Source organism: Coffea arabica, chromosome 8c, assembly GCF_036785885.1.
Source record: "Coffea arabica cultivar ET-39 chromosome 8c, Coffea Arabica ET-39 HiFi, whole genome shotgun sequence".
Classification (NCBI taxonomy): domain Eukaryota; kingdom Viridiplantae; phylum Streptophyta; class Magnoliopsida; order Gentianales; family Rubiaceae; genus Coffea; species Coffea arabica.
Window position 1 is genome coordinate 2,042,858 of NC_092325.1, and position 17,117 is coordinate 2,059,974.

At 36.1% G+C, this 17,117-nt stretch overlaps 3 protein-coding genes across 23 annotated transcripts in view; all 3 read left to right on the forward strand.

The window, feature by feature from the left end:
• Positions 1–5,445, forward strand: part of LOC113706930 (UMP-CMP kinase 3) — a 52,765-nt gene extending 47,320 nt beyond the window's left edge. For 13 of the 20 annotated variants that reach the window (XM_072063765.1, XM_072063777.1, XM_072063776.1 and 10 more), the window contains exons 15-24: positions 1,648–1,668; positions 2,020–2,082; positions 2,460–2,517; positions 3,458–3,575; positions 3,814–3,970; positions 4,140–4,220; positions 4,345–4,452; positions 4,539–4,610; positions 4,891–4,947; positions 5,093–5,445. In XM_072063765.1, the coding sequence (XP_071919866.1) occupies positions 2,032–2,082; positions 2,460–2,517; positions 3,458–3,575; positions 3,814–3,970; positions 4,140–4,220; positions 4,345–4,452; positions 4,539–4,610; positions 4,891–4,899 (654 nt within the window). In that variant the 5' untranslated portion in view covers positions 1,648–1,668; positions 2,020–2,031 and the 3' untranslated portion in view covers positions 4,900–4,947; positions 5,093–5,445. Of the gene's footprint in view, positions 1–704; positions 1,669–1,702; positions 1,784–2,019; positions 2,083–2,182; positions 2,316–2,459; positions 2,518–3,457; positions 3,576–3,813; positions 3,971–4,139; positions 4,221–4,344; positions 4,453–4,538; positions 4,611–4,890; positions 4,948–5,092 lie in introns of those variants that run through there. The other 7 variants (XM_072063778.1, XM_072063779.1, XM_072063783.1 and 4 more) reach the window with 5 other exon arrangements.
• A 645-nt stretch (positions 5,446–6,090) lies between these two features.
• LOC113706929 (transcription factor MAMYB-like) lies at positions 6,091–8,545 on the forward strand. 2 transcript variants are annotated; one of them, XM_027229004.2, is made up of 2 exons: positions 6,091–7,260; positions 8,090–8,545. In XM_027229004.2, the coding sequence occupies exon 1, from the start codon at positions 6,247–6,249 to the stop codon at positions 7,219–7,221; it is 975 nt and encodes a 324-aa protein (XP_027084805.1). In that variant the 5' UTR covers positions 6,091–6,246; the 3' UTR covers positions 7,222–7,260; positions 8,090–8,545. The 2 variants fall into 2 exon arrangements, with proteins under 2 accessions (XP_027084805.1, XP_027084804.1); XM_027229003.2 differs by lacking the exon at positions 8,090–8,545 and adding an exon at positions 7,618–8,054.
• A 3,021-nt stretch (positions 8,546–11,566) lies between these two features.
• Positions 11,567–15,209, forward strand: LOC113706870 (disease resistance protein RPM1-like). Its single transcript, XM_027228906.2, has 2 exons — positions 11,567–11,736; positions 12,506–15,209. Exons 1-2 carry the CDS (start codon positions 11,567–11,569, stop codon positions 15,207–15,209), a joined length of 2,874 nt encoding a protein of 957 aa, XP_027084707.2.
• Positions 15,210–17,117: the final 1,908 nt, after the last annotated feature.

A 17,117-nucleotide genomic window follows, 5' to 3' on the forward strand; every position in this document is an offset into this window, starting at 1 on the left:
GCAACTAGCCTTGGCTAGGTCAAAGGGGTGCCTTGGATTGTATTCTTGCCTTCCCCTTTGTCAAATGTGACTCCCGAACCTTTTTTCTTGGTTTACGTAGACTAGGAGTCGTTTAAAAAGGGTTTCTCACTACTCTTTCCTATTTTTCTTTAAAAATACATTTTTAGGTGACTTGGTACACCTTAACTCATTACCAAGTGGCGACTCCGTATTTAGTTTTAAAAACCCTTTTTAAACTATAATTTTGGGTCAAATCGTCGCATTCTCAAAACCCCCATTTAGACCCATTTTTCTTTTAAATCACGATTCATTTTCCAATCACAAAATACATTTATTAAACCATTCATTTATTTATTCAAAAAATGGGGCGCGACAGATTACCCAATAATATCCATTTATTAAATGGGTATTATTGGGTAACCCATCAAACCCAATTAATCCATTTAGAATTCTCTTTCCTCCAAGTCTCTTCTTTTCCCCCACCTTTTTTTTTTCTTCAAATTTTTCATTTTGTCATGATGTTAACTACTTTTGTCTCATTATTATTATTATTATTATTATTATTATTATTTGTTGGTTTTATCTTATTATTTTATTTCTCTTAATTTGTTAACTTGCTCATTTTTTAGCATTACCAATTTATGATAAATTTTAGCCTATTTTCTTATCTTTATCAAATAAAATTTTTAATTTATATATGAAAAAAATGTTAGGGGTTCAAAATTTTTGGATTAAGTTTTTATATTAATTTTTATAGTACTTAGTTCAAATTTTTATATTCTTATTATTCAATTATTAAATAATAGGTAATTTTGTGACATAGAGTATAAATGAAAAAAAATTGGTAATTAAGTTTATTGAATATTATAAGTAAATATTTAAAACTAATGATGGGTACAAAGAGTGGTATAAATTGATAACTTAGTTTGCAAAAATGAATTTAAATGAGTTTGCAAAAAATTAAAATAAATGGGTTATAAATGGGTAATTGGGTTACCCAATTCATTTTTTAACTTATCCATTTATACCCATCTAATTAAATGGGTATAAATGAGTTGACTCACTTATATCCATTATCCATTTTACTTAACCCAAATCCGCCCAAGTCACCCATTTTGACGCCTCTAGATGCAAGGATTGGTGGCCACCACCCATGCATCGCCTCCCACCAATTTGTCACAGTTAAATGTGGCCTTACTTAAAAAATTCAGGCAGGTGCATAGTATACCAATCTGGTCTGGTGATGGTTCAGTTCCCTCCGAATTATTTTAAAACTTTTTCAGGCTCCCCCCTCTCCATAATATAAAATGCTATCGTATTGACAAAAAAAAAAAAAACTTGGGTGCAATGGTTTTGTCAAGAAGAATTAACCTTTCCATATGGGATCCAAAATGGCAATGGAAAATGCGAAATTCACAATGCAAAGTTTCTTGTGGCACTAATTATTCTTTTCGTCGAGTAAAATTAAAATGGTACAAAAGTTGATTAGTAGTATTTAAAATTGTATCAACCATCCAAAAAGACAGAGCATCGTAGTTTTAACGCATAGAATAACTTATTCCATTTCAGTAGCTTACTAAATACTGCTACTCCATTACTCTTATTGTTACGTTTCTCCGTTCTTCTTTGTCTCTTGCTAACTTCCAGCAACTGCCACAACTGTACCAGGTACCTTTCTCTTCTCCCCATTTAAATCTATTGCTTTTTCTGATTTTAATCACTAGAATTTTCTATGCGGCTTAGACTGTTTGACTGCATGAAATCAGTGCTTTAGTTTGGAATGGTACGTTATTGTTTCTTGTTCGCAAGGCATAAGAAAGTGACATCTAGTTTTGGCTGATCATCCTCCTACTGCTATATGATTGTTTTTAGCTTTGATTAGAGGGCGGTTTGGATTTTGTTTGTTAATTTTCGGTACCGGCAATTGCATATTTGCTGAAATAAATATGTTTCAGAAGGATATTATCGCCTGATTATAAGGTAATATATTTGGGTTAAATTTTGTTTTTGACTTTGTAGGAGCTTACCTCAATGGGAAATTGTTGTGCTCTCCTAAAATCTATTATGGGTTTTGCAACCGAGGTAGATATATACTGCTTTTTGTTTGCCCATGATTTTGAAATGAGCAAGCCTAGTGCATGGTGATTTAAAAAGTTGATCTGTTCTAGACATGATTTTCTAGGTTAAATTTATAGGCAGTTTAAGGAGCCAGCTAAAGAATTATGTTCTTAATTCTGGACAATTACATGTTTGATTTGCTCCATCTGAATACAATCTCCACACAACATCTAGGTAATGGGTGATTGGATTGAAAGGTAAGCACTACGGGACTTGTGCAGAGCTTTAACTTGATGAATTGCCTCAGTAGATATGTTTTTGCTTGCTAATGTTTAGTTTATATAGCTAGAATCAGCAGGGATCATATTCAGTCTGATCAATGAAAGGATTTCATAATACAGGAGGAGCATGATGGAAGGTTGCCAAAACAGAAGAAGGTCAAAGTTGTTTTTGTCTTGGGTGAGCATTTGGGGTTGATTCTCTGCTCCTGTTCCTAACCTGTATGAGCATTTAAACTGGCATATTCCACTTAGTTATATTTAAATCCACAGGAAGTGTCTTCTGATCCAATTCTTCAGTCAAAATAGACTACTTCTGTTCTGATTAATTAAACTCATGAATTGTACACAGCTTTTTCAACAAATCTTGAAGGTGGATCTCTACTTATTGTCTTTCCTCCATATAACGGAGGACACAAGTCCAAGAAACTCGAGAAAGTTGAGCAAAAGACATGTTGACACAGATTCAAATCAAACAGATAAACTGCCAAATAATTTCAAAATCATCTTGGAAAATTGTCTCATCAAGTTTGCCTTTCTAGTTGTATGGACCACATGGAACCAAATTTGCTGCTTGTGACTGGAAGAAACACCTGCAAGGCTATTATATCTTTTATTAGCAAGAGGAGTGAATGATAAAAGAAGCTAGCAATCTGCACTGCACAAAATTCATTTATTTCAGAGAATGGCTTCATAGTGCCTTTAGTTCTTTTGGCTTTGGTTGAGTCAACGAGTTTTAGTTGCTCCGTCCTTTTCTGAAACCCTCTGTTTGGCAGAAAAGAAAGTATTTTTTATCATTCCTTGATGTGGCTGTGTTTCATTTTCATGGCACCTGAAGTTGTTAATTAAAGACCTGTTTTTGTTTTTAGATATTTGGTTGCCAAGTTCGGTAACCATATGCATCCACCTATGTGTCAGCATCCGAGTTTCTTTTGCCTTTTCTCTTCAATTTTCCTTTGCAATAACCCTAACAACCTCACATGAATATGGTTTTCCTTTTGATCAATAATTTTAGTGTTTCTGACCTTGTAATTGTCAATCTGTGACCTTTCTCAATATACTTGTATCACTTCTTTTATTCTTTCTTACGGTGGGATGGCTTTGGATGATGCATCTAACAGGTGGTCCAGGAAGTGGAAAAGGGACTGTGTGTGCCAAAATTGTTGAACAATTTGGTTATAGCCACCTTAGTTCGGGTGAGCTTCTCAGGAAAGAAATCAAAGCTGGCTCAGAGCATGGGTATATAGTCTTGCTTTTCCCTTGATTTATTGGTCTTACAATTTTATTTCTCAGAATATTGAGCACGAAGTATCAGTTGAACAATGTTTGATTCCATGGTATTGACTATACAACATTGGCATGATATTATGTAGTTGAAATGGATCTGATGTAGAATTTTTGTTAGATTATGGTTATGGTTGGAATAGTTCTTACTCTCTGACTTCATACTGTCATCATGTCCTAATTGATTCTGCAGCACCATGATCCAGAACATGATGAATGAGGGAAAACTTGTTCCATCTGATATAACGGTTAGGCTTATTCAAAAAGCTATGCAAGAAACTGACAATGACAAATTTCTTCTAGATGGCTTCCCCAGAGATGAAGAGAATGTTAGAACGTTTGAGAAACTTGTAAGTATATTTTTCAACTGAAAGTTTGAGTTTTGAACACAATACATCCTCCTTCCAATTTAAACTTGTATTCACCTAATCTCAGTGTACTGGGCTTCTGGCAAAACCACCACTTTGTCAAAGCCACACTTAAAAGATTGACTTTGAATTTGACTCTTCTTTTCTGTAGACAAAGATTGAACCAGATTTCATACTGTTTCTTGATTGTCCAGAAGAGGAGATGACAAAGCGCCTTCTATCCAGAAACCAGGTTAGGTTTGTGTAAGCCAAGTTGACATGCTCATGGTTTCTGTTTAGTGTTTTTACAAAATGTAGGTTTCTTCCTTATTGTGGACAAAGAAAGGATCGCATTTGACTTGCACTCAAAATCTTAGGGAAGAGAAGATGATAACATTGAAACAATAAAGAAACGCTTTCGAGTTTTTCAAGAGTCCACTCTGCCTCTGGTTAATTATTATGCTTCAAAGGGGAAGGTACGGAAGGTAAGCAATCTTTCATCTTCACGAGTTTATGAACAAATGACTATTTTGGTTCCTGCAGCAGCAACAACCAAGTTCTCAATTGGCAGGTGGATGCTGCAAGGCCTGTTGAAGCTGTTTTTGAATCAGTCAAAACCATTTTCTCCTCAGCAAATGAACAGGTAAAAACTAGATATGGAATTTATTGAAGTGAATTGGTGATTAAATGACTATGACATTGGAAATATCTAATCTTTACCTGTTACGAGGTTGATTTGGCCTTTTCTTTCTTTTTCCCCTGAAAACAAAGTAAAGAGAACTCTGCATTGGATTGTACAACTGTAGTTTTACTTGCCTTGAAAATTATGAGTTGACTGAACTAGTCATGCTCTTAAAAGTTTTTAATGCCACATCTTCTCTGTTATCCAACTCAGCTGATGCAGACCATGTTGTGCCTTGCAGGGTGCCTGAAGCTCAAGGAATAATAGCTTTTACTGGTTTGATACTACATGCACTCAGGTAGTAGTCTCTGATTTACATTAGACGTTCTCTCAGATGGAACATTCATCCCTTCCTCTCCCAAAATAAGTACAAAAACAAGATGCTGTTTCTTATTTTTGCAAAAAAGAAAATGTTAGCATTGGTTAATTTTGCTTAATTACAGGTTTCATGTATTGTCACTCTTGGATGGCTACTTGAAAGTGGATTGACAAGTGAGGAGTGAAGGACTGAAAATGTACAAAACTTGCTGAAAGTTTCACAACTGTGGATTGTGGATGCCATACTAAGCTTTTGAAAGCATGTATATTGTGGATATATGAAGAATGCATGATCTGTTGGTTATGAAATTCTTAGTTCAATATTATGTTTTTCAACTGATATAAGGATCAGAAATTTTGAAGTTAGCTTGGCAGGCCTCTTCATAAAGGCTACTGAACATTTGCAAGTATTGACATGATAAGCAGCGTTTCAACAGTTAACCAACAGCTTCCTATATATCAGGGCATATTTGTGACATACCGTTTTTACTGTCTATTGAGTTTCAATTTTACTGCTTCTTGCTCTATTTTAGCGAGTTATGAAGAGAATAACAAATTTTCACATGCTCTTTTTTACATGACTTCATGCTGCATTCAAAAGGTTTAGAATGTTTTGTAGTTTGCAAAAAGATAGCACTTATTTGTCAAATTTCATTTGCTTGCATTACTAACATATTTTTTAACCACATTTTTATCTTACATACATTGTATCAAAAGTCAAAAGTCAAAATAGTGCTACAATATTTTTTTACAAAAAATTATCCCAAATAATCTACTTGATTTTTCATGCATCATCATCGTACATGAATAGAAGGCCACAGAGTGGAAAAGTGAGAATTAAATCATTTATTTAAACATGATGAATATTAGGACACAAGTTATGATTTGTTCTTCAAGTTCAAGGTTGAATTTTTTAATGCAATATTTTCAAAATTTTAAACTCACTATTTTTTTTTCAAAATTAAATAGAAGTATTAAGTAAAAAACATGCGTTAGATGAAATATTACACAGCTGGTTAGTGGTTACCACATCCAAAAAAAAAAAAAAAGAGAAGAAAAAATGCTGGTCACTTGCAAAATTAAAGTGGAATAAGTAAAAATTGGAGAGACCACCTAAGGGAAAGACGTGAGAAGCAGAGACCGCTCTCCGCTTTGTCCAAGATGCGAAAGCGTTCCCTTCCATCAACTTATGCAAACGGTAAAGGGTGGTAGATCTCTTTCAGAGTTTCCACGTTTTCTGTGGTTTGAGGAGACGGCTTTTTGGTTTTGAGATTTGACCATGGAGTTCTTAGACGAAGATGCCCGACCCAGATTCGTCCTCCAATCGAAGCCTACACCCGAACCCGCCCAATCGTCCCAAGATCCCCCATCTCTCCGTAAACCCACTCTCTTCATTTCTCTCACTGTCTCTGCTCTTTTCCTCGCTCTGTCATTCCTCTACTTCACCTTAGATCCCTTCCAATCCCTCTTCATATGGTTCTCTCTTTCCCTCCTCGTCGGCCCATTTGCTCCCCTCTCCCTCACCGCCGGCGACATCCGGGTCGGCCTTGGCCCACCCCTACCCGAACCCACAAAGGAAACCGAAATATCTGATGAGGTTAGCAAAAGAAGTGGTAAAAGGTCAGTAAAATCTACAAGGAGACAAGACGGGTCAGGAAATGGATCCGGGTCAACCAGGCCGGATTACGGCTGGGAAGCGGTGGAACAAAATGGGTTTTCGGTGAATCGAAATGGGTTGGTTGCAAAATTTGAGAAGAGCGAGGGGAAGGTTGTGAATGAGGAGGTGCAGTGGGATGCGGGGGATGATGAGTTGTTGAAGAAGTTGATGGGGAAGCATCCGGTAGGGAAGCCGGGACGTTGGGAGGCGGTAACTGAGGGTTTTAAGGGCAGGCATAGCGTAGACAGTGTGATAAAGAGATCAAAGGAATTGGGGGAAAAAAAAGTGAGTGACGAGGATAGTTATAAGAAGTTTTTGAAGGATAGGAAGCCGGTGGATAGGCGAATCGAGGGGGGAAATGAGAGTCATGTTGGAGGATTGCAGAGCGTTGAAGCGAAGGGAGACAGTAGTGGATGGAGTGCTGGGGAGGATTTAGCATTGCTTAATGCTCTAAAAGCCTTTCCTAAGGATGTACCAATGAGGTGGGAGAAGATTGCAGCTGCAGTGCCGGGGAAAACGAAGCCAGCTTGTATGAAAAGAGTGGCAGAATTGAAGAAGGATTTCAGGAGTTCTAAGGCTGGTTCTAGTGAGGCTTAAATGAGAGAGTGGCAATCGAATTCTGGCTGCCTTGAGAAGGTAAAAATTTTGTGTTACAGAGTGATACACTTTAAAAATTTTAGGGATAGAGATTGATGAATACTCTTTCAACGCTGGATTTGAGTCCATTCTAGAAACCTGTTACCAATACGTTTTATGGCAGACGAGAGCGTTGATAAGTTATTAATTTTTGGATATTCATTGGAATCTTGTAATTTCTATGAATCAATGTGTCATCAATAAAGTTATATTTTACAGTTCACAAATGATCCAAGTGTCTGTTTTGCAACTGACTTTTTACTTGTTTGAGTTGTTAAGAGGTCTTTGTCAACTGTTCATGTGGTCTGTCCAATGATGTGTTCAATGTTTGATGCTGAAGTTGTGATATTCCTCTAGGAAATGATGCTGTGGCCATTTCGTGGGAGCTTTTCAAACTGGCATGCCACATAATAATACTGGGGATATGACCTAGTGCCTTGCTATAAAATGTAAATGCATCATGCAATAAGTTCAGGGCATTATTGTGCAGATTGACGGATGAAATGAACGAAACACTGGGGCAGGGGAGGGCTCTTATAATACTTCCCACTGCCAGGTTTAGGGTTCAAATTTTGGGCATGGCAATTAGAGGTGGGAAGGGTGAAGGGATGGGTAAAACAAAAAAAAAAAAAAAGAAGAAGCAGAAGAAGGTGAACTATGGGATGGTTTGTATGAGTGCTGATCTTACTCAATTTTAAGTGTGCTAAAACTACTCAATTGAGTCCGTTGCAGGATGCATAAATTGTTGTGAATATACTTAATCTGTGTGGAAACTGTTTATATACTTTTTTTAATTTCTTTTTTTTTCTGTGGATATAATTCCTTGAAGGTACAAGCTAAGTGATAGTATGGATGCACATAATGTGAATGAATGTAACTGGAAGCTAGAAGCACCAATAAATGAAGCAATGACACAAGATGCTGTTAGATATTAGATACCAAGATACAGGTCAACGGACTCCCTTAAACAGTTACATGCAATATCATAGAAAGTATTTAGATGAAGATTTAAAATGCTGTTAGATAGTATATTGAATGGGGTTTTTTTTGAAGAATGATTTTTGATATGAAACTACATTGAACTGTAACTGGACTCTCTCAGATGTACAGAGACCTTGTAAGCTTAGTCATAGTTGTGTGTGTCAGTTGTAGTGCAAGGAGCCAATAACTAATGCGTCAGATGGAGTTAGTGGATGTCTGTATTCAGGAATGATTTTCATATGGAAAATACATTTTATAGAGTAAGATGATATGCATTTAGTGACTCTTGTTGAGTTAATTGCCAGTTTTGTGTTGGTGTAAGAGCCATTTGTTATTGAGTCAGATAGAGTGCCAATAACCATCTTTCACTCTCCAAGTAAATTGGAGAAATTACAAGGTATCTCCAGTAAATACCCTGAGATGACTGGTTTGGATTGTCAAGTTCTTATATACCAAGAAATAGTTTTCAAGATCAGCAAGTTGGTATGAATCTTTAAGTGGCAGTTGAAAAACTTTTACTGAAATAGAGCATGCTGCTGGAGAAAACTTTAGACACAGACACATAAAGGTTTGGATCATGGAGTCACTAGTTAAAAACCTTCTTATCTGTTCTCTTCTTCGGTAAGTTGGATTAGTGTTATAATTTTGGAGGTGTGAATTTATAGCAATTCCAATCTGATCTCTCTGGAACAGTTCATAAAATTACTGGTTTGGATTGTCAAGTTTTCCTTATATGCCCAGAAAATTTTATCAAGATCAGCAAACTGGTACAAAACTTTTTAGTGGCCCTGAAGAAACTATAACTATAACTTTTGAGTGAAAACACACTGTATACACACACGTATGGGTATTGGTCCATGGAGTCAGTATCCAAAATCTGTTCTCTTATCAGGTAAGTTAATCAAGGTTTTGGATTTTGGAGGTGCGAATTTAACGAAATCCCAAATGAAGGAGAATGAAAGTTAAAAACAATCCCAGATGCATTTGAGAGCTTCAGAATTTAGAATATCTAGATATGGGTGATACTATTGCCAGGGGGTTACCAATGCAAATCCCTTTTTAACTAGATTATTTAAATCCTGATAATGCGTGTTACTCATTAAAGTTCCATCAGAATTAAGAGGGCTTCTTTCCTTGCTAAAGTTACAAACCATAAATGTTTCAACAGTCCATGATTATTTTCTTCTTTATGTTGGGGCAACACAGAAATTGAACTGGATTTTTTGAATCACGGATTAGTTTTTATTTTTGCATTAAGTTGCTTCAAATTCCTGTTGGTCCTCACTTACAATAATTAATGTTCTTTCTGTTGAAAATGAAAATTTATGCATATGAAATATCATATGCAACAATACTTGGCACCAGGTATAACCAATGTCACGCTGACACAGAATAACAGAGATTAATTGAGAAAGTGTTTTCTTTCCTTCGAAAGCTGTCAAAGAGGATAACAGAAGAGTTGAAGTAAGAATAATATTCTAGATACGAAGAATGAAGCCATCTTTATTTATCTTATTATTGACACCAAAAGTGGTGCTTCAACCTTAAATGATGCTCATTTGTAGTATTGAAGAAAGAATATTTGGATAGAGAATTATTTCAAATAATTATTTGGAATAATTACTGTAGCACTTTTTGTGATGTGATATATGTAAGATAAAAATATGATTGGAAATATAAAAAGGTGGATTGAGAAATGTGTTTATGATGGAAGCGAAAAATTTTTGAAGAAAAATTTGCTATCCAAACAACATTTCAAGTTGATTCTATCTACCCTACGGAATAAATTATTGCAGGAAGAAGGTAAATCATGAATAATTCTTGGCCAACATTAACTGGAGGGGTTATTAATAACACACAGTTGGCCTGATTTTCTGTAAGAAGAAAAATTCTTGCTTTATGGGTCCGTTTGTTTCGGGTGAAAATATTTTCCTAATTTCCCGTGTTTGGTTACACAAAAGTTACTGAAAACATTTTCCTATGTAAAATATTTTCACCCATCTTATGGAAAACAACTTCCCTTCCAAATTTACTGAAGTTGTTTTCCGAAATGCATGCATTCCGCCTGTAGTATGTTCCAAACTTACTGAAAACATCTTGTAGTATGTTCTTTTTTTTTTAGTGTAAACAGGAGGACTCGAACCCAAGACCTCTTCCTTACACTCCCTCCCCCGTACCACCCAACCCAACCCTCCCCTAGTATATTCAAAATTAAAAAAAAAAAACCTCATCCTGCTCATCCTATGCTAGTAATTAATAATGTATAATAGGGACATTCTTTTTTAGAGAAACTTTCAACAGTGAGAGTGCAAGATATATGTCACAATATGCATTGCATGTGATTGATATTTGACACTAAATGGCCAGCAATTTGTTTATTGCTTGAGGAGATATTTTTTATTCATATATACATTTCTCCAAGATTTTTTAAAGTTAAACAATGAGATAAATTTTCTTATTTTGCATGGAAAGAAGTATGTAATTATAATGTGTAGAAAGTAAAGATAGAGATAAAAGTGAAAATATTTCAAAAGTTAAACAAACACCAGAAAAATGAAGTAAGAAAATATTTTCAATAAACTAACCAAACACCTGAAAATGATGAAAGGGAAATGATTTTCATGGAAAATTACTTCCACGAAAATATTTTTCCAAGGAAAACATTTTACTTCCAACCAAACAGACCCTATATGAAATAGATTCTCTCCCTTTAATTCCAATATATATATATTTTTGGTTAGCCTGATTCATTGCAAACTTGTCTTGCGGCAAATGTTGTAAGACGAAATAACAATGCTGAAAAGACACAAAAGACAAATAACAATGTTGCTACTGAATTTGTTTCCTCATACTTTTGTAGTACAATATAGAAAGGCATGTTTCCTCAATGAGAATGTGTATTTGAGAGCCTTTGAAGATGATATAGCTAAGACTTAACGTAAGAATAGAATGGACGAAGAATAAAGGCTGATTTGTTCATCTCTTTTCTTACTCGTAAGGCTGATTTATTCCTAAAGTGGCGCTTCAGCTCTCACCTAAAGTGATACTAATTTCCGGAAGTGAAGAAAGAATAAATCATTTCAACTTTCTTTCTACAAATTCCAAACCATGAGGAACAAGGAAGGTAGAAAAAGAGCATTACTTCCAATTGAATCAACCTGATCGCCGGCCAAGGTCTTCCTTTCTATATAATAAATCCTTCTCAGGCACCAAAAAATATATGAAGTTAAAACCATTCTTCTACTCATAACCATATAAAAAGAAGCAAAAACCCTGCCTCCTCCTTCTTTTTCTTGAAAAAAAAAGTAAAAAAAAAAATTATAAAATGGCAGAAACTGTTGTCCCTTTAGTTTCAAATCGTCTCGCAACCTTACTCCGAGAGGAGGGAAGCCTATTGGGAGGGCTTCGACAAGAGGTCCAATTCATCAAGGATGAGTTGGGGCAGATGAGAGCTTTCCTCAAAGTGGCTGAACCAAAAGAAGATGATGATCCAAGGTATAGGTGGCAAACCAATCCACTTAACTAAATTTACTCATATTCGTCTATGAATAATGGGTAAGGGTATTTTAATTTTTTTTATATTATTAGATAACCCATTAAATTCAATTAATTCATTTAGAATTCTCTTTTCCCACCCATTTTTTTTTAGATTTTTCATTTTGTCATGATGTTAACTATTTTTGTTTCATTATTATTATTATTTGTTGGTTTATCTTATTATTTTATTTTCTCTTAGTTTGTTTACTTACTCATTTTTCAGCATTACTAATTTATGATAAGTTTTAGCTTCTTTTCTTATCTTACTAAAATGAAAATTTAAATTTACATATGAAAAAAATGTTAGGGGTTCAAAATTTTTGGATTAAGTTTTTATATTAATTTTTATAGTATTTAGTTCAAATTTTTATATTCTTATTATTCAATTATTAAATAATATGTAATTTTACGACATAGAGTGTCAATGGAAAAAAATTGGTAATTAGACTTATTGAGCATTATAAGTAAATATTTAAAACTAATGATGGGTATAAAGAGCGGTATAAATTGATAACTTAGTTTGCAAAAAAGAATTTTAATGAGTTTCCAAAAAGTTAAAATAAATGGGTTATAAATGGATAATTGGGTTACCCAATTCATTTCTTGACTTACCCATTTATACACATCTAATAAAATGGATATAAATGGATTGACTCACTTATACCATTACCCATTTTACCCTATCTAAACCCGCTCAAGTCACTCAATTTGACACCTCTAATCCCAGGCTCCAAGAATGGATCAAGCAAGTGTGCGAAGCTGCTTATGACATTGAAGATGTTCTCGATGAATTTGTACTTCGCTTTGCTGGCCACAGACATCATGGATTCTGTGGCTCTCTGCAGAGAATTCTCAAAGCCATTAAGAGCTTGCCAGCTCGTCATCAGGTTGCCAGTGAAATTCAAAGCATCAAGTCCAGGATCAAAAATATTTCAGAATTACGTCGGAGATACCAAGATGAATTTGGCATCGACCACCGTGTCGCTGGATCTTCAACCATGAACGACTCACGGCGCTATAGCAGGGATGATGCACTTCTAGTGGAGGAAGCCAAATTGGTTGGCATTGACCAGCCCAAACAACATCTGATTTCTAAGCTTCTCGAGGGGCACGATCACCAACTCAAAGTTATTTCAGTGGTTGGTATGGCTGGACTAGGGAAAACTACCCTAGTCAAAAAGGTCCATGAAGATCCAAAAGTTAGAAAGAATTTCCCAGTTCGTGCCTGGGTAACCGTCTCTCAAACATGCGACTTTCCAAAGCTCCTGAGAGACTTGATTCGGCAGTTGAACAAATCAGTCCCACAATCGATCGAGTCCATGACTACCGCTGAGCTGAAAAAAATTGTCAAAGATATTCTTCGACGAGTTGGAAGGTATGCAATTGTGTTTGATGACGTATGGGACGTGGAATTTTGGAATGAAATCAAATTTGCACTACCTGAGGGTAACTACGGCAATCGTGTCATGCTCACAACACGAAATGCCGATGTAGCCTCTGCCTCTTGCACAGAATCTCAGGATTATGTCTACAAAATGGAGCCACTATCAATTGAAGATTCGTGGACCCTATTTTGCAACAAGATCTTTAAAGGAAATCATTGCCCCGCCCACCTGATGGATGTTGCGAAAGCTGTATTGGACAAATGTGACGGTTTGCCTTTGGCGATTGTTGCGATTGGTGGGCTCTTGGCTTCGAAGGACGTGAGCAGAATAGATGAATGGGAGAAGATTCAACACAGTCTTGGGGGTGAATTAGAAGGCACCGGTAAGCTAGAGAGAGTTAAAAGAATACTTTCTCTGAGTTACAACGATCTGCCTTCGCACCTCAAACCCTGTCTGTTGTATTTAAGCATTTATCCGGAGGATTATCTAATAGGATGCTATAGACTAATTAATTTGTGGATTGCTGAAAGGTTTGTAGAATGGAGAGAAGGAATGAATATTGAAGATGTAGCCTGGGGTTATCTCGGTGAACTCATCAATAGAAGCCTAATTCAAGTAACTGGAGTGTTTTATGAAGGATTGCCCAACCATTGTCGAATCCATGACTTAATGAGGGAAGTTATTCTCATCAAGTCAAGGGAACAAAACATGGTGACAGTTACTACTGGACAACCAATGACGTGGCCATCTAAGGAGAAGGTACGCCGTCTAGCAATCCATAGTAGTAGTAACAGTAGCAACATCCAATACCACCAACAAAGACAATTTTATTGCTTTGAACACCTTCGATCATTCATCGCAGTTAGTTCCACCAACCCATTTCTATCCAAAACTTTCCTATCTGAAGTTTTAAGGAGTAGTAAGTTGCTAAAAGTTTTGGAATTGGGAGGTGAAGAGATAGAGGAAACACCAAATGAGATTTTCAACTTGTTGCATCTCACGTATCTGAACCTATGTGGTACAAAAGTGGAAAGAGTCCCGAGAGCTATTGGAAAGCTTCAACATTTGGAATATCTGAATTTGGGGTACTCTGGAGTTAGGGAATTACCCGTGGAAATCCTAAAGCTGCAAAAGCTTCGGTATCTCATAGTGTTCCAACCAGTTGATCCCTTAGACAGTAATTATGGATTTCATGGGTTTAAAGGTCCGTCAAAATTGGGAGGGCTTCTCGCTCTACAAATGTTAAACACCATAGATGCAAGCAGCGGGTCTGTAATAGTTAAAGAGATAGGAAAATTGACCCAATTAAGAGTGTTATATATTACACAGTTGAGAAGAGAAGATGGAAAGGAGCTCTGCTCCTCCCTTGTCAACCTCACCAGCCTCCAGGAATTAAGTGTTGATTCAGTTGGAAAAGGTGATGATCGTGAGATAATTGATCTAAACCATCATCAACATTCTCTTTCTTCTTCTACTTCTTGTTCGTTTCTTCAATCTCTTTGTGTGCTAATGATGCGTGGCCGTTTAGAAACGATGCCAGTATGGATAACTCATCTTCAAAACTTGGTAAGATTAGATTTGATCTGGAGCGGGTTAAGGGCTGAGGAGGATCCGCTAGAATCGCTCCAACATTTGCCCAATTTGGGTGTAATTAGTTTCTGTGGATCTTACCAGGGAGAAAGGTTGTGTTTCAAGGCTGGAGGGTTCCTAAAGCTGAAACAGTTGTGGTTAAGGAGAATGGAAGGGTTGAGATGGATGACAATAGAGGAGGGTGCGTGCCCAAATCTCCGAAAACTAGTTCTTGCTCAACTTCCATCACTAGAGGACTTACCTTCGGGAATTCAGCACTTGAGCCATCTTCAAGAGCTGGGTTTGTATGAGATGAGTTCTGGAATGATCGAAAATGTCGAGAATCAGGGGGAAGAAAGTGAAAATTACAGAAGAATGGCACACATTCCTGAAATTGTCATTGGTTTTTATACAGATGATGGTGGATGGAGAATCTGCCGGCTATGGGGGAAGCAGAAGAAAACATTCCTTGCCTAGCACTAGCAGCATCCTGTGGCTTTCCTTTCTCTTTGTTTGCTTTCCCTTGGTATCTTTGACAAACTGCTTTCTCTTCTTCTTCTGTTTTTCTGAGAAGTTTCTGATGTTTTCTATCTTCTCCACCACGTGTAGTATGTTGCATTGCATCATCATCTTGTTCATATGCTGCATTTTGTTAATGTATTTTTTTAAAACTATTTTTCTTTAATTTTAATTTCAGCAATGAAGCATGAGTACATGAATCAATTTGCCCGCAAATCTACATAAAGATTGCAATGCATATAGCATTGTGTGAAATTTGAGAATGACAATCTTTTTTTCACTCTTCAATTTTAGATAACAAAAGCTTCTGATCCCAATTTTGATTTATTTCTAAAAGTTTCTCTAGATTTGCTAATTTTTTAGGAGCACAAAAATGGGATTTAAGAAGCTCCTCAACTTCTAGCTGCCTATATAAGAAAAAAATACCAAACAAATAAAGGGTGATTTACAGCTGATTTATAGCTGGCATTCTCGTCATTTTGCGGTCAACGAAAGCTATCCTCTTTCTTGATTTCTTCCTCAACGAACCCCTGCCCCTTTTCTCTCTCTGGAAGTTCTAACTAGTTCTTTTTGTGAGCAACATAACTGATTCACCACCAATGGGTATTTTTTTCATGGTTTGAGGGAACCAAAAACGATCCCAACTCCAAACCCGTGACCCAAAAACCTGAACCCGTTAAAACCCAATCCGCTTCTGAAGTTCCCGTCATGAACGGAGCAGTGGAGGTCCGGCGGCCCGGCCCACCACCAGCTGATATCACCGTTTTCGAATTCGGTTCCGCTGTCGCTTCTGCTGATAAGGTCACCCTCGCGGCTTCTGCCCTGTTTCTCACAAGCTCGAACCTTGCCGCTGGGAGATTCTGCCGGCTCAAGGCCCCGACGCCCCTCAATTTCGCGTAGTCTTTTGACGGAAAAATAATTGGCAAAAAAAAGGAGAATTTTCAGCTTAGCTTTTGAGGAAATGGTGAGGAGGGGTAAAATCCCAATCCTAAGTAGAGTTTCTTCAGTTCATATGGGTTTTTATCTATACTAGAAATGGGTCTAGAAATGGGTAGTAGTGGATTGAAAACATGGGAAGGAAGAGGAAAGAGGTAATTTTGTTGTGGCAAAATGGGCTTAGAGGTGGCAAAGTAGGCGGATGAATAGGATTTGTTTGAGTATGAGACGGGACTGCGTAATATGGATTTGAATCCAACCTTATCCATATATGTTTTGGGATTAATTTGGCCGGATCAACCTTTGGAATGGGCATGGATTGATTCCGTCCAATATCCAAATTTATTTTTTTTAATTTTTTTTAATTTTTTTTAATTTTTTATATAAATTTAATATTTTTAATTTATTAAATTTCTTTTAGCCTTATTGTGAATTTATATTTTCGTGAATCCTTTTTTTCCCTCAAATTTTCTTTTATTTATTTTATATGTATATATATATTTTTTAATCTTTGATTTCCTATGTTGCTAAATTTTAGTTGAGAAAAAAATAAGTTCTATAAAAACTTAAAGGACTTGTCTTTATGAGTATAAAGAAATGGCGTTTAGAACTATAAGCCAATAAGCCATCATAAAACTATCAAAACTAGACAAAGTGTTTGCTAATAAGAGTATAAATTAATGACTTTCATATTACTCCCAATATTAATTTTGATCAGTATTTTACTAGAAAAAGAGTTCAAAACTATTAAGTTCCCGTTCTTTCGACATTTTTCAAAAAGTACTCTAAATTAAGACTGGCGACAGAATTTTTATGAAAAAAGAAAAAATTTAAAAAATTGATTTCTAAGGGACAAAAGAGCTCAGGAAACTAGATGGGGGGGGGTTTTAAGCATAATTACAAGGGAAAAAATGAAGGACCTAGTTGGAA

Coding starts and splice junctions, on each gene's coding strand:
- LOC113706929 (XM_027229004.2), top strand. CDS start 6,247: ATGGAGTTCTTAGACGAAGATGCCCGACCCAGATTCGTCCTCCAATCG.
- LOC113706870 (XM_027228906.2), top strand. CDS start 11,567: ATGGCAGAAACTGTTGTCCCTTTAGTTTCAAATCGTCTCGCAACCTTA. Junction 11,737..12,505: donor AAAGAAGATGATGATCCAAG/GTATAGGTGGCA, acceptor CTCTAATCCCAG/GCTCCAAGAATGGATCAAGC.